We start from the raw sequence: 15,908 nt of genomic DNA, 5'->3' as shown, positions 1-15,908 counted from the left end.
AGGAGGATGGCTGTCAGAGGATGACACAGGGTGAGGACACACTAAAGGAAACAACAGGGCTGTTGACAAGAACATAATGGAGGAATCTGCAAAGTCTCAAGAAAGTACATTGACAGGACCAAAGTTGGCTCCACCCCCATTTCTTTTTCTCATCCATATATCTACTTTGTCCTAATGAGCAACCATCCACATACTCAAAAATAGTGAGAGAAGAGCAGTGTTATTATCATTATTGTGTCTTATCTTTTGATTTATTTTCTCTCTACCTTGGCCTCCAACAAAGGTATGTTTTGGCTTTATCGAGTCAGGCAAATGTTTTTGCCTAATGAGGACAGTTTAGACTTGGCAGGAGCTGCGTGTACATCGAACATTGGTGCTTAGAGGAAATCTCTCCCTCGGGTTTCTTCTGTTACATTACCATTCATTTTCAAGCACACTAAGAAACAAGTACAAAAGCCACTTATACAGGCCTCTAGAATCTTTGGCTATGAAAATATAGGGAAGTACTTGTGAAGATTTAAAGCTTCTTTAAGTATAAGTCAATGTCCTTTCCGTCAATACTGTCTGTGTTCCTCCAGTATGGGGCTTATGCCTTTTAGCATCCTGGCTTCCAGCAGGAGATTGTACCCCCTGCATCAGTAGAGACTAGACTTAATTACATGCACAAGTCAGCGTGGCTCTATTAGAGCCACTCAGCAGAACCAATAAATCTAATAGAGAAGCCATATGACTATGTGTGATCTTAACCTCCTGTGCCCTTCTTCTCCCATCACCCAGAGTCTTCATTTATGGTGTCGGCCTCATCGCGGACGCCATCGATCTCCTTTGGAGATTCCTTTGACCTCCTTTGTCTGGTCAAGCCTCGCCACAACCCCAGGGTCCCCACATCGGTCACCTGGCGTTTCATGCCAACTGGTGCTCAAGATGACGATCAGGGAGAGTTCAAGGACCTGGTGACGTTCACTCGCGAAGGCACCCTGCAATGGGGAGAACAACTGCTTGGTTTGGGCACTCGCACCACTGTGGACCGCTCACACTCCAACACCAACTTCCGATTATCTGTGACCCGCGCAGGGCGCCGCGAGGCTGGCAAGTATCAGTGTACTGCCATCCTGTGGAGGAAGAACTATGACAACAGCTGGAGCAGAGTGGCTAACCGCACCTCCAACCTTCTGGGCATCAATGTCCTTCAGCCAGGTAAGGCTTTATTTCCCTTTGTCTAGCAGAATGAACAGAACTGCTACTCAAACAGTAATAAAAGCAAGGCAAGTTTATTTGCCACACCAAATTTATATAGTAAAATGAAGGAACAAATGTAACAACTAAACATAAAACAAAAAAAAAAAAATAGGAAAAAAAATAAGCATCACATGAAAGTAAAGAAGCAAAAATTTAAAACAAATAGCTGAAACAATATCAATTTGAGATATACATGGGAGTATACATGTTATACTCCCATGTATTCAGGGAGTTATAACAGAAGTAAGATGCACAGGAAAGAAATAAGACTTTCACTTGTTTAGTTCTGGTCCTCTGGACACAAAACACATCTCTGATGATCTAACTAATTAGGTATTTATGGTTTGTACTCGACAAGCAACACTTAAATGTGTTTGGTGAAACACATAGATTCATTAATGTTTTGAGAGACTGATTTTTTAAAGTCTTTATTTCTGTTAATTGTGATGAGTTTTTTTTCTTTTGTAATGAGAACACATTTCTAGGAGATTAGAATATTACATCTTAATATTACAATAATGAAAAAAAAATATTGTAAAACAAAGATGAGAGGTTAATAACAAGTATGTTCAAATCTACTTTCATAATGTACTTTTAATCAAAACAAACTAGCCTTTTCACAACGCATATTCCAATCCATTGAGCTGTGTCTGTATCCTTTTTCTCACAGGGGACCAGTTTATTGAGTCTGCTGTGATATGATTGATTTCTCTGGTGTTAATTAGGTCTCTTTAGGTGCTTTTTGGATAAATTGTGGATGCTCCGTGTTCTTTAACCTCATTGATTCTAGCAAGATCCTGCTCTTTAAAAATGAGTTATTTTAATAAAAAAATGAATTTAGACATTTCTGCATTAAGTTGCAGGCATATATGAACACAAACACAGTGGCTAAATCAACTGTTATCTCTGTGTGGTAGCATACATAGAGTATGCTGTCACTAAGAGACTGCATGCAGTTCAAGTCAGATTATGGACTGCTACTGTAATAGCAGTCCATAATCTGACTTGAGCACAGGGGACATAGTAATCCATGAGTGGAACCTTGAGGAACCCCACAGAAAAATTGTTTGTTCAGATTAAGAATTGCTCTAAATTGTCCAAATCCACCCAGTGCATTTATCAGAGGACCAGAATGTCCTACCCACTTTTCCAGTCAGTCTGTCAATATTTATGATCAACTGTAAGAAATGCAGACCTGACATCCAATACAGAAGTCTTAGATGCATCACTATCAATGTTATTTAAAGCATTAAATAACAGCACTGAGACCAATTCAGTTTCAGTGCTTTGAGCTGAACATTTTACTTGTCTTTTGATCTAAAGGAGTACCAGCAGCAGCAGCAACAGAACTCTGGTAGTCTTATTTAATTGTTGGTTATCAACATATTATTGGTAAACTGCTTATCTTAGTGGTCTTCACCAATAAATGTTAGGGTAGGTTACACAGGAACCACAGACTGACATGTACAGACTTTCACATGCACACACAGGATGAATCTACCAGAGCTCAGAGGATTTCTGCTGGCTCTAATTGCGCTTAGTCTCTGGTTTAGCAACTAATTGTAGTGTCTCTGGATGTCTGCCTGTGTGTATAGAGCAGGGTGGAGTCTTCTAATGGAGTGCAGCGAATAGATTGCTAAATATCCCACAGGAAGCGAAAACTGAGCGAAAGTAGTGGGCAAGACAGAAGCAAACGACAGAGACAGAGAGAATTAGGAAGAGTGATGAAGAGAGAGGGAGCGATCTGTCCTTGAACCTTTATCCTCCATGGAGACATTAAACCGTCTAAGCCACCCTCATTGGCCCTTTGTGTTTTACACACACACGCACGCATGCACACCCACGCCTACAGACAGAGCCTAATTAGAGTAGGAACACAACACAAAAACATGCAGCAGAACTCACATTTGCCCAATTTGGCAGAGCCTGTTGTGCTTCAGCAGTGTGATATTTCACTTATTCAGGTGTATGTGCCTCGGGCAAAAAGTCATTCTATTAATAAAAATATATCCACAAATCTTAAGCTTTTAAATCAGAGCAGCATATAATAGTCTCCCCTGCAGTTATAGTAGGGGTTAAATGTGCTGGATTTAGTGTGAAGTATGTCAGTAATTTATGTGGAAGGCATGAGATGTAGGTTTTCATCCCCCAATCATGTAGCAGTTTTCCCACTATGTTCTATTTGTAGCAAAAATGATGCACATAGGCAGGCATTCTATGTTTAGGTGATGATGTATAAGATGCTGCACAGCTTTCAGAAGCAGGCCTCAAAGATCAATTCCACTTTTGAAGTGAACCAGAGGCCATCTGGTCACGTGTAACACAAAGGTAGGACTCCCATCTATGTTGCTATTGATTGGGCTGTGCACACAAATTCAAGCAGATGTAAATGGACTGGAATATAAAGGCACAGCTAAAGAAACTGTACAGTACATGTAATATTTGCCATTCACCCAGAACAGTCTTACCCAGAGCTTTTCAGCATGTGGACCAACGAACAAACAAGTCGGGGTTAATGGTTTAGAGGTGGTTTAAAGTAAAGTTGGGTAATATATAAATTTCAAATTATATGAACACTTTCACAGTGCTCTCTTAGGTCCATTTTACTTTTAATATTAAAACACGATATAACTGCAAAACCTATCATGTCAAGGTTGTCAAGCTAAACTGACAGGTCAGGCAAGGAGATAATTAATTAGAAAAGCAACCAAAGAGAGGAAGAGAGGCAAGCGGAAGCTCATTGCTGAAAGAAAGCCAGAAAAATTTACATGTGCGATGTAGGGGACAGGTTTTCTGCTCAAATGAAACCTTTTTGGCCTATTTAGAAAAATCTATGAACAGTCAAAACCAACAATGCATACCACACCGAAAACACCATGATTAAAGTGAAACATGGTGGCGCTATCTTGGTGTGGGGATTTTCTTATCATTTAAGTGAGTATGTATAAGATTATGTTCAGCATTCAGAGGCAGACCATAGTAATCAATTAGTCTTGATCTCTGTGGAAGGGATCAACCAGATAGTTGTTCTTGTTTTAGCATTTTTCCCAGAAAACTTGATTGAAACTTTGCTGGTTTATCCAATTAATTTTCTGTCATAACGAAGGGGAGAATATTTTTGCAGATAGCCTGAATATGAGGAACTCTACTTATTTCTAACATTTAAAGTAAGCAATACCTCGCATAAAAACCTGCAGACAAGTAACTTCACACTTTTCCCATCAATGTACAATGTACACACAAATACAAACGGATGTAAATAGACTCCCACAGAGCCACAGCTACAGTACTACTCATGAACATCTGACCTTAACCATTGACCCAAACCAGACTTCCTCCTCTGAGCTCTTCAGGAGCAATCATCTTTAATGCTCATTTACGTTCCTTAAACCGACACAGCTTACTTTGTTTAATCTTAAGTAGAAAAATCTAAAGAAAACACACATTTCCTCACACAGGCAGACTTTCGTCCTTCCTTTTGGAAGCAGTCTGTCTCCTTGACAAAGTGATCTGTTACCTTGGTAATGCCATCAGTTTCTGTGGCGATGTGATCAGTTGCCAGGAGAAATCCAATCATTTACCTCAACAGCGCAATCATTCTGTGTGTAAGGCCACTTTCTCATCAAGCAGGGAGTGAGTGAGTAATTCTTTTATCTTAACACTTACCAAGGCCGTGTTCAGTTCTTGCCGTGCCATCCTCCTCTGTTGTTCAGCCTTCGATTATATCAGTGATTCATTTCTCAAAATGTAGGCAGTCCAAGTGCTGAATGCAATTATTTATTACCTCGGGTAAAGATGTTCAAGAAACTTTAAAACAAATCCTTCTTTTAACTTAAAAGAAATCAATAAATCAAAATACAAGATTCACTTATTTTTCTCAGGCCTCCTTGATCTGTTGTCTGCATTAGCCTGGAATCATCTCACCTAATTTCGCCAGTTTTCACAACACACTGCAGCAAAATTTCAAGAAAAATTCAACCTTATTTTGGATGTAATTATTCACATACAAATTAATCATTGGCACCAATAAAAATCTCTGTAAAATAACCATATCCAAGTCCTTTCTGAAGTTCTCAACTTTTTGATGTTTGTCTGAGTGTTTGGCATGACTTCTAGTTTCCCTGGGGAATAAACATGACATGACATATAGAGCTAGTGCTTTTAACAATATGCCACTTGGTTGGATGAAGATCCATCTGTTAGAGAACTACAGCAAAGCGTAGCTTCATGAAGTAACAAAGTCTTCATATCAAACATTAGACTCTTTCAAATGCTTGATGTTTTGAAATGATTTTAGGAAAAAAATGCCCTTTCTGTCCTTCCATCAAGAACATAAACATGCAAAGCTTTCTGAACTTTACTTGGACTAACTGGAGTCATGTACATTGATTAGATAAGACTCAGATTGAGTATTTCAGCAACATTCCAGTCGATTTATCACACTGTTAATCTGTTTCCATTTCTAAGGCCATAGGAAACCTTGTGTGAGTACTTGGGGTCCTTACATTTTTTAGAAATACCAGGAGACTTTTAAAAAATAGGGTGATTTTTACAGGAAAATGTTAAAATGGAAAAATCAATTCAGACATTTTTCATTGGATTTAAAACTCTTCCATTTCCATTGCACTCCACAGGCCTAAATTCTATCAGAAACTTGTGAGATGAACTGAAGTTACAAGTTGAATAAGAAAGGACCACGACTTTGGATGGCTTAGAGAAACTGTGCAATGTCACTGAATAAAATCTATTTTAAAAGTTATTTCTTGTTAGCAAATGTATAGGCAGCACAGATGATAATATAAAACTACCTTTTCCTTAATGTGGAAGGTATTCTCCACTGAAACTGTTTCTTAAATAAAAGGACAGATTTACTTAGATTTTTTAGTACCAGATCACGATTCTAGTACAGCCATATTTATATTAATATGGTTGCTGCTCTATCAATCACTTTGCCTCATGCGTCTCTCCTTTTATCTGTACTTTTTTATGAAAGGTAAACCAGTACTGGCTCAATGAAGCCATTAAAATGTTGTCTTGTTCTCAGAATTATAGGATAAAAGAGAGAGAACGTAATTAGGGAAAAGCAACCAGATACTAACAAAGGGAGTTAAAAAGGGTAATGCAATTTGTTAATGCAAATACTGTACATATTACTGTGCATGTTCAGTTTATTGTACAAAAGCAAGTGGCCCTGTGGATGTGCCTCAGAGAGCAATGCACTTGCTATGCATATGCTTCTTTGACCCCCCGACACCCAGAATCAAACTGCTTCTCTCAGCTTTATGCTGGTTCAACACATACTGTAGACTACCACCCAACATTCAAGAGAAAGTTGCATACACCTAATATTATACAGATTCAAATCGCATAATGACCATCCTCATTAAATTATTATGGGACTTCAAAAGCAAAGGAAGAAAACAAGCATTAAAAACCGAAACCCTGATCCAAAGATCTGCGGTTCTTAAATTAGCGGGAGAGACGTGTTGGATGTAGATAAAAGCTGGACCAAACTCGCACAGAAGAAGTCAGCCGGTCAGCGTAATATTTTCTTCAAACTGTGCCTCCCAGAGCTTCCTCCTGTTCCAGATTGGTTTAGGCAACACGCTGCCTGCGTCCAAGTCCCAAGGGTATTATAAGAGGAGCTCACCGCTGTGTCTGCATTTGCAATATTTTCCAAAAGTTTTCATACCCCTTGAACTTTTTTGAACATTTTCTCACCAAACCACCACACATTTCGGTACACTTTATTGGGATTTCTGTGATTGACTAAGACTATATGAGGTATGTTTATAAAGTTTGTGGAAGGAACATGTATATGTGTTTATTTATATTTATGTTAAAAATGCCTATACATTTGCCACAAGAAATCTGAACTAAAGTCAGATTTCTTGTTTATGTGGCAAATCTGACTTGTAAATCTGATTCTTATTCTGGTGTCCTTTAACATTTCTGGTGGGTGGAGACTGGTGAATTCATAATAATGTAAAGGGCACCAAACTGGCTAACGCCGGCATGCCGCTAATTGCCTTCAGAAATCACCAGTATGTAAGGTGCCAATTCAATGCTATGAAGCTTACCAGAAATTGCCTGCGATGTATGCAACCATGCTCTAATAAAAATTGTTGTTAATGTTAATTCAATATTTGGAAGTGTGACCAACATGGACTGAACCACTTCATTCACTTTCTCTGATGCTATTGCTAAATGGCAGCAGAGACTACAATTCTAAAACAGTGCAGAAAATCAATGTCATTGTTCACAACTTCTCCTTCTGATCAGTAATTGGCCAGGTGGACGTTCCTACCGGAGGCAACCCAAGTAAACGGGAGAAAGCCCAGACTTTGCTGTAGAGATTTGAATCAAGCATAATAGCACAGACAGGCAATGGCCAGCCTGCCTGCAGCCTAAACTTACCGAACTTGTGTTATGTTGCAAAAAATTATTCACTTAGTATTGCTGCATACAAACATGAGCCAAACCATATATCTTTGTACTTTCACTTGAAAATTATGCACCACTTTTTGTCTGTTGCATAAATTCCCAATAACATACACTGAAGCTTGAAATTGTAAGATATAGCAAAAAGTTGAAAGGATATAACTACATTTGCTAGGTACTGAATAATAATTTTGCAGTTATTGTAAAGTTAACCTAATGCAGCAATTGGACATTTGAATTATCCACCAAAGGCTAGCTACAGAAAACTATTACACACCGGAGTACAAGCCTCATCTTCCTGCAAGAATGTGCAAACGCACGGTGGGATTACCTCCTAAAGCAGAAGTGTAATTATCCAGCATGATGGAAGATGATTAAATATTAGCCAGCACTCGGAAGGATACCCAGAAATGCACAGAAACACAATATGCAGCCTCACATACAGCGAAGGAATGATTAGATTTCAGCTGATTGAGTTTTCTCTTTGTCTCCTTCTGAAATGCAATAATGGCAAACACATGTTCAGCATGGCAGATCACCAGGGAAGTCCCCGTCTCTGGTACACAATCTAATATCATCTACTCATAACCCCAAACTACACCGGCATACACACACACAGCAAGATGCACATGAACGCCAGGAGACAAAAAAAATGCCCAAAACTAATTATGCAGAATCTTCTCTAATAGAAGCACCGTTTGGATTAATGATAATTTGGGGAGATCAATGAGGGTTTTTTTTTTCTTTCATCTTCATTTGAGTGTGTGCAAATGCGCGTCAGTGCGTGTGAGTCTGGCAAGGGGAGCGAGATATTAAGACAGTCTGGTTATTGGCTGAGTTAGAAAGATGATGGTTATAACTGGGGGGGAGGTGTCCCACTTTGAGGTTTTTTTTTTGTCATCTCTTCTCTCGCACCTACTCTTTGCCGACTACCTTAACTCACTCAGTCAAACATCACGATGCCTTCTTTTTACTTCTCCTTTGAGTGACTCCTGCTTTGAGTTAGTCACATAATCCTCCCACCATCTTTTCCCAGATTCTCATATGCTTTTTCCCTGTTAATAAAGTGTGTCTTCCTATAATATCGTCTAGATGTGCTCTATTTTCATGCCACTGATGTAGCTACCACTTAGCATTTATTGATGGTGTTTACATCAAAGCAATAATTGGAGATTCCCGCTCATCAGGCCATGAATTGGAGCTGTCGATCTTCATTACGGCCTCATCTATTCCATCTTCACTCGCTACCACTCCGTGCTTTTTCCATATTTTGTCCTCACTCCCTCTGTAAGCTCCCTAATGTCTTCCTTCCCCTTCACTCCCACTCAGCTGCATGTTCCCCTCCTCACGCCCCCAGCCTCTTTCTCACTCCTGTGATTTTTCAATATTTTATAATTCCCTACTTTCCTCCACCTCCTCCCCTGCAACATTCTCTCTATTATATTTACATTTTCCTCAAATAGCTTTCATTATTGCGTGAATAATAAGTGTATTGCAGTCATACAGCTTTTTTTTCCCGGTGTTATTGTTCGTGGCGGAGTGGTAAATCTTTTCTCGTTTTTGGTTGCAGACGGATGTAGTTTGTTTGTCTTTATCATTCCTCTAAGTTCACCCGAGTGCACACACCACTTGACTGTTCTGCCGACAGTTTATACTTCGCATATTCAAATAATCAGAATGCACTCAGAGACCTGTCAGTCTTTTGCATGCACACAGGACCACAGAAGGTCATGGCGTGTGATAAATAGAGGCTTGGAGGGGGGTGCACTGAAACAGAAAATAATTTCATAAAAGGCTTTTGATTAATTATGTCTGTTTCAGGCATTCAAGGTCAGGTTCCTTCCTAGTCGTGTCTTCCCTGTCTCCAAAAACCCCCCTCACATTTCTCTGTTATGACCCTCACACAGGCACATTTTTCTGTCAAAGCTAATCCAATCTGGGCTTCATTTCCTTGTTCGGCCCAGTCTGCCAACACAATGAGATTCCCTGTGCCCCTCTATCTCTCTTAAGCACCTAAGTGTGCGCGTGTGCACGTTTTTGAGTCCTGCTGCTGCTGTAATTGAAGTCGTAACTCAGAGCCAGATACAGTACAGTTGCTCCCCATGTAAATCAGTGGCTAATGGTTGGAGCAAGCAGAGCTTCTTCCTGAGCACACGCATACATACACACACAGTGCTTGTCATTCTGCAGACTGCACTGACAAAAGAACCACTGTTCTGTGTGAATAATGAGTATTTTATGTTTTATGCTTATTGGCAGACCTCCTTCCAAAACACACAAAGTCATGCAGACAAGCTCAGTCTAATGTGTCTCCAATTAATGTCCCCCTTCAAGCTCATACTTTAGGTCATGAGTCTCCCAGAGTTTCCCTGCAAAATTTCCTCTTGCCCACTCCTTCTAGATCTGCCGTCCAGGTTTATCCTAACAGTTAGACAGGCAGACCAAAAAAAAAAGAAGTGCATTTGTACTTCAACCCCTTTGGCAGTAATGTAGTTCATCTTTTAGGGTATCCATTTTGTCACCACCAACTCTGACCAGCTTCTCTAATCCTGCTGAAGAACAGCATCCCCTCATCTGCTACCTCTGTATCATGGTGGGAAGGATGTGTTGTTCATGTCGGTGTTGGATTTCCACCACAAAAAGAGTCACATTTTGGTAATATCTGACCAGAGTTTCATCTCCTGTATGCTTGTTGTAACCTTTATGTAGCTTTTGGTACGCTGGAAACATGACTCAGTGTTGCTTTTTAGCTATGCCTTTTATCTTGGCACTCTTCCATAAAGGTCAAATTTGCTGAATGCACCACTAATTGTCGACAGATGTTCCCATCTGATCAGAGCACCTCCACAGTTCTTCCGAAGACACTATAAGCCTCTTGGTTGCATTTTTGTGAATGCTTTCTGTACCTGGACTTTCAGTTTAAGTGGATGGTCATTTCTTGGTAGTTTTGCAGTTGTTTCACACTTTTTCTATTTTCAGACAATGGCTTGAACAATACTCATTGAGAAGAACGCTTGGGTTAGTGTTTTGACCTAACTTTGTTTTAAACTTGTTGTTCTTCACATCTCTACTGTTATTTGGTTCGTTTGTTCACTGATGTTCTATATCAAACCTTTGAGGAGTTAACAAACAGCTGCACTTAAACTGAGGTTAAATTGTGTGCAAATGGACTCCATGTAAAAAGGGGTAATTTCTTATGGCTTTTCTTTGCACTGAATTTTACTTCAGGGTATCAGATTGAAGGGGGATTAATACTAATGTACACCATGCTTTCCCAATTTTAATTGCAAAATGATTTGAGATTATTATATCTCTTTTTTCTAATGTGCATTAACAGACTACTACTTTAAAATCTTCCAAGGAGATGATCCCTTTTGCAAAATGCATAATTTGTTGGGGGGTGGGATATTGGGGAGATTTCTTAGGGCTATTTGTACAGATTTTAGACTACACACAAGAAAAAGGCATTTTTCATTAAATTTGATCAAATTTAACAGCTTTTTAGTTTGACTCAGACATCAGTAGATGTATTTTTAAGGATTACTTCTTACATTTTATTTATCAAGTGGATTTATAACTTGTAAAGACAGATGGCAGCTTCTTCTTCATGTCTTTTCAACAAAGCTTTGTACAGGATTAAGATCCAATTACATACAGTCTAATAAATTTAAGTTATACTACAATAGCATCAAATTCAGCAGATCATATAAGTAAAAAGGCTGATTGGAAGTCGTTGAGATTTCAGCAATGACTCATCCTTATCAACAGTGTAGCAGGTGGCTCCCGAGATGAACCACCTCATCTTAACATGAAGGAACTTTATACACAACCAGGTTCAGTGTGAGCAACCATGTGTTATGGCCAGATGAGGAAGATAAGGTGAATTATTTTACAAATGGTAAAAAGATGTGCTTGCATTTGAAGCGTTAAATATAGCCAGTCACTTAAAGATTGTAGCACCAAATCGATCCAGAATTATTCATTTAAAAACAGAATGACATGAAGATCTTTTCATGGTATGCATCTCCTATGGTTCTTTGTCTAAGCGAGCATCGAAACGGGACATGAACAGCTTGATTGGTGGTCTGTGAATGACCAGAGGTGCCTCAAAACGGGGCTTTTTAGTGAAAAGGCCTATAGATATCCATATTTAACTCAGCCAGCGATGAGTCGTGGTAATATCCTTCTGACACAATGGGATCATAGATACATCACAGTCATTAGCATAGAAATTACACTTCAAGCTCTCCAAAGGAAGCCACTTTTCATTCAGAGGAAACTCTGTCTTTCATTACTTCCGACGTTCGTTCGGCCTGCCCTGCCCTATACTCCTCCTGTTTCAGAAGTTCAGTAAGGTCATTGTGTCGTTTTTTTTTTTTTTTTTTTTATTGTGTGAAGTTGCTGTGGGTAGCGCCAAGCCAACGTGAGCTGTCCTCTTGGAGGATCAGGGTGCAACTGAAACCTTCGGTCTTGTCCCAATGCTGGATAAGCGAGGGCAGTGCTAAATGCTGAAAGCATCAGCGTCCCTAAGGGTGCAGCAGGCGAGACGTCGTTCTCACTTTGTCTTTTACATCTCACTCCTGTTTTTTAGACACGTTTTTTTTCATTTCTTTTGCACACATCTCTCTCGATGTCAATATCAGTTCTTTTTGATGATATTCACCCATACCTTTCTGTTTATTTTTGCCTCTTTAGAAAAACGTGTCCATTTTTTTTTTCTTTAATTCACGTCTTTGTTCTTCACATTATTTCATCTTTTAAATTTGAAACATGAAAGTAGATTTGTTGCCCGGTGGATGAATTTCAGCTCCGTGATGTTTCAGGACATATTAAACTAGAAGCGCTGAACCACATTTCTGATGTTCGCGCTTCATTTAGGCCTCGTTAATAGTCATGAACCCACAGGTTAGTCTGCTGAATATTTATGCAGGGCTGATTAGACAAGAGTGACAGACTGTGATGGGGGCAAAAGATGAGAGGCTTAAGTGAGAGCCACAGCCTGTCCTGTATTAAAAGATTTCAACGGCAGCGGCATCGCAGAACAGAAACATAAAATGAATCATGTTTTTTTTCCTCCCTGGGAAACAGTAAAGGATAGCACAGCCTTTGATTTACCATTTCGGGCCACATCCTTCTCTGAACACTCAGCCAGGAAGTTTTACAGCTCCTTTGAAGTTAACCTAAAATTTTGTTACAAGTGTGAGTGAGAGAGTAAAAGCTGTGACTGGTGTGCTCTGAAGTGGCACAGTAGAACCCCCCTTCATCCCCAAGACTCTGACTTGTTTTCATCAACCGGGCTTCGTAAACAATAAGCCCGAGGTTTGGGTACAGTCGGACAGGATTGTTATTTATAGACTTTGTGCAAGTCCTCTGGTAAAAAAAAAAGCTTTTACAGTGGCATTCAGGGAACACTGTGTCTCTCAGTTTCAAAGAAACTATCTGGTTTTGTGCTGCAGTTGATGCTCCACCTTCCAGAGCAATTGTGCGAAATTTCACCAGCTACTTTTGAAGCAATCTTTCACACAGACAAACAAATGCAGATGATTGCTTACATCTGCCTAGGCTCTTTCCGCTCTAAGAGGAATACGGGCTGCTTTGTTTTCAACCATGCTGTTTTCTGCGGCCATTACACTAGACCAATTAGGCACACATAAAAACAGGGTGAGAACGCGTTTCAGAGAGCAATTAGAGGCTTTACTGATTGGGTTTGGGGAGTTTGTGGAACAAGCTCACAAAGCAACTGGAATGTTGTTGGATAATGGTATGTTCTGCATCTTAAATCATCTCATAATCCATCAAAGGAAGGTAATGTATTTTAAGTTTATGAATTAGGTAGTGGTGTAATGACACATCCAGCTCACAGGATGAAAGTACACAATCATTTGCTAAGATTGAATTTTTGTAAAAAAAAAAAAAAAGAACAAACAAAAAAAAGGGTTTCAAAAATCACAGTTTGTTTTAAAGAATCTATAATCAGTGTTGGGTAACTTAGTCCAGGTTTGACTAATCCATATATTGTGGTTTTTATGCTTGTCTAATTCAAAAGTTACAAAGGTTTCATAAATATTTAGGATTTAAATCATCTCTGTTCAGTGTAGTTATCTGGTTCAGGACTGACCAGTCCAGTGTTATTATTTTAGATTTTTAATGAAAGATGATCAAAGGCATATCAGGCTCATTAAAAACTGTGAAATAGCCCTTTAGCTTAGCACAGATGGAAAATTCCTAGAGGCTAACTTTAGCTTCATTAGAGGGTAACAGATAACCAGCAGCAGCATTTTCATATTATATATAAACTGTTTAGATCACTACTGATTAAATGCATCAAAACTAAGAACTTGTGTAAATGCATCATCATCTTTGACAAAAACTTGTTTATTTTAATACAAACATAATGAGATGGATGTTAAACACATGTACTTTAAAGCATAAATGGTGATAATCTTGTAAAACCTTAATTTTCTGCTGGAACCTGCAGAAGATTTGTTTCTTACTAGTGTTGTGCTACAGTCTTTGGTAGAAAAAAAGGAATTGGGTGGAATTGCAAGCTTTAAACAAAACAAACTAATATCTGCCAGGAAACGAATATTTAAGTCTGTTTACATGCAAAACAGCTTCATTGCATGTTGAAAAAAAAATTCTGAAAACAAAGAGAATTGTTAAATATTGATGTGATATGTACAAAACATTGCATGATTTAAAATGTAACCCACTTGAATGCAACGTTATTATTTAGCCCATATTTATCCTCTATTGTGAGTCTATTTTCAGTCATTAGAGACTTGAGACTTGTTCAAAACATACTTGTGAACAGCTTTGTGTAATATAAAAAGTGTATATATAATTGTTGTATGCTATATGAATCCTAACCTTGGGTAATTGTGCCTTCCCTCTCTATTGCTGGAGGAAGAAATCTGTGAGTTCCTCAAACTTACTTCACAATGGTGATCTAAGACTCACGGTTGCCCTGGAAACAGTAGGTGAACAATACTGAAGGCTCTGAACCATTATTCTCAAGGATAAAGTTTAAACAAAAATGTTTTCTTGAATGGCAGTCAAAGCTTGTACATTTCAAACAACCTATATGTCTAATTAAGCTTGACTTACACAGGAACTACCTTTTAGATGTAAAAGCAAGCACTGTTGATATTGGATTCATGTCACTTTGTGGATGGGCACTTCTTGCTACAGAAGCACAGTCATGAATGTATGTAATGGAACCAGAAACAGATATTGATTGCCATGATGACCTTCAAACACAGAGGTAATTTTGCTCTTTATTGAACATACATGAGGAGCATCTACATTATAACAAAGAATAGTCTTTACTTGGCTTTATACTCGCCTCAGATTGAGTTATTGCTGATTCTGTCAACAATTGCATTTTTGTAAGTGGCTGATGGGCTTTACTGTAGTTGATAGGAAAAACTTAATTCTCTGTGGAAAAGGACACATGTCATCGGATTTGACAGGCCGTTCTGTGAAGCTGCTTTCACAGCAGTGAGATTCAGCAGGGACATGAGACTCTGAAGTCCTTTTGGAGCATAAAACGGAGAGCATTCCTTCCCCTTTTATGTCTCCTCTGGCTTATTGGCTCATTGTTTCTCCATTCTGTTTGTCCCATCAGTCTGTGCTTGAGTGAGTCCTTGGTAATAATAACTTTTAATAGCTCATGATGCCACCTAATAGGGCTTAAGTAATTTGCTTATTTTAAATTAGAAAGGGAATTTCTTCTAAACACTCGTGCACGGCAACAGGCTTTCAGCCCCCAGTTTTTCTCCTGGCTGTGGATTCAAACTTCAAATGGGAACTGCAGAGCGTTGCTTTGTCTCGTGCCAATCCCATTCTGCATGCTTTCACTTCAGGAGGTTCAGAGGTAATTCTCCTGAAAAAAGAAGAGGAAAATGGTTGCCAGGATTCCACGGGGTGCTACATTTTCCAGATGGAGATGTTTTCAGCTTCTTGAATGTGGTGGGTAGAGAAGCAATGGTGATGATGAGTAATTTGAGATGCTAGCTTGAAATACTGCTGCACAACAGGGTGGTCTGGCAATGCCTCATAACCATGTGTCTTTTAAATGCACCCAAAATCATGCAATATTTATTACTATATATATATATATATATGAAGCACTACAAACAGGAGTCAGTTGACCACGCTCACCAATCTGTGGATAAAGATGAGGTTTTCTCAGCAGATGGCTGTGACCGTAGGCAGTCGATCAGCCG

At 39.1% G+C, this 15,908-nt stretch overlaps 1 protein-coding gene across 2 annotated transcripts in view; it reads left to right on the top strand.

The window, feature by feature from the left end:
- The window catches only part of LOC102226904 (immunoglobulin superfamily member 3-like), a 107,234-nt gene that overhangs the window by 80,667 nt on the left and 10,659 nt on the right, over positions 1–15,908 (top strand). For both annotated transcript variants that reach the window (XM_005799318.2, XM_005799317.2), the window contains exon 6: positions 778–1,197. In XM_005799318.2, coding sequence (XP_005799375.1) covers positions 778–1,197 — 420 coding nt within the window. The remainder of the gene's footprint in view (positions 1–777; positions 1,198–15,908) is intronic.

This window comes from Xiphophorus maculatus, chromosome 7 (genome assembly GCF_002775205.1).
Source record: "Xiphophorus maculatus strain JP 163 A chromosome 7, X_maculatus-5.0-male, whole genome shotgun sequence".
NCBI classification, from domain to species: domain Eukaryota; kingdom Metazoa; phylum Chordata; class Actinopteri; order Cyprinodontiformes; family Poeciliidae; genus Xiphophorus; species Xiphophorus maculatus.
Note: the sequence above shows the minus strand (reverse complement) of the source record. Positions and strands in the feature narration are given on the sequence as shown.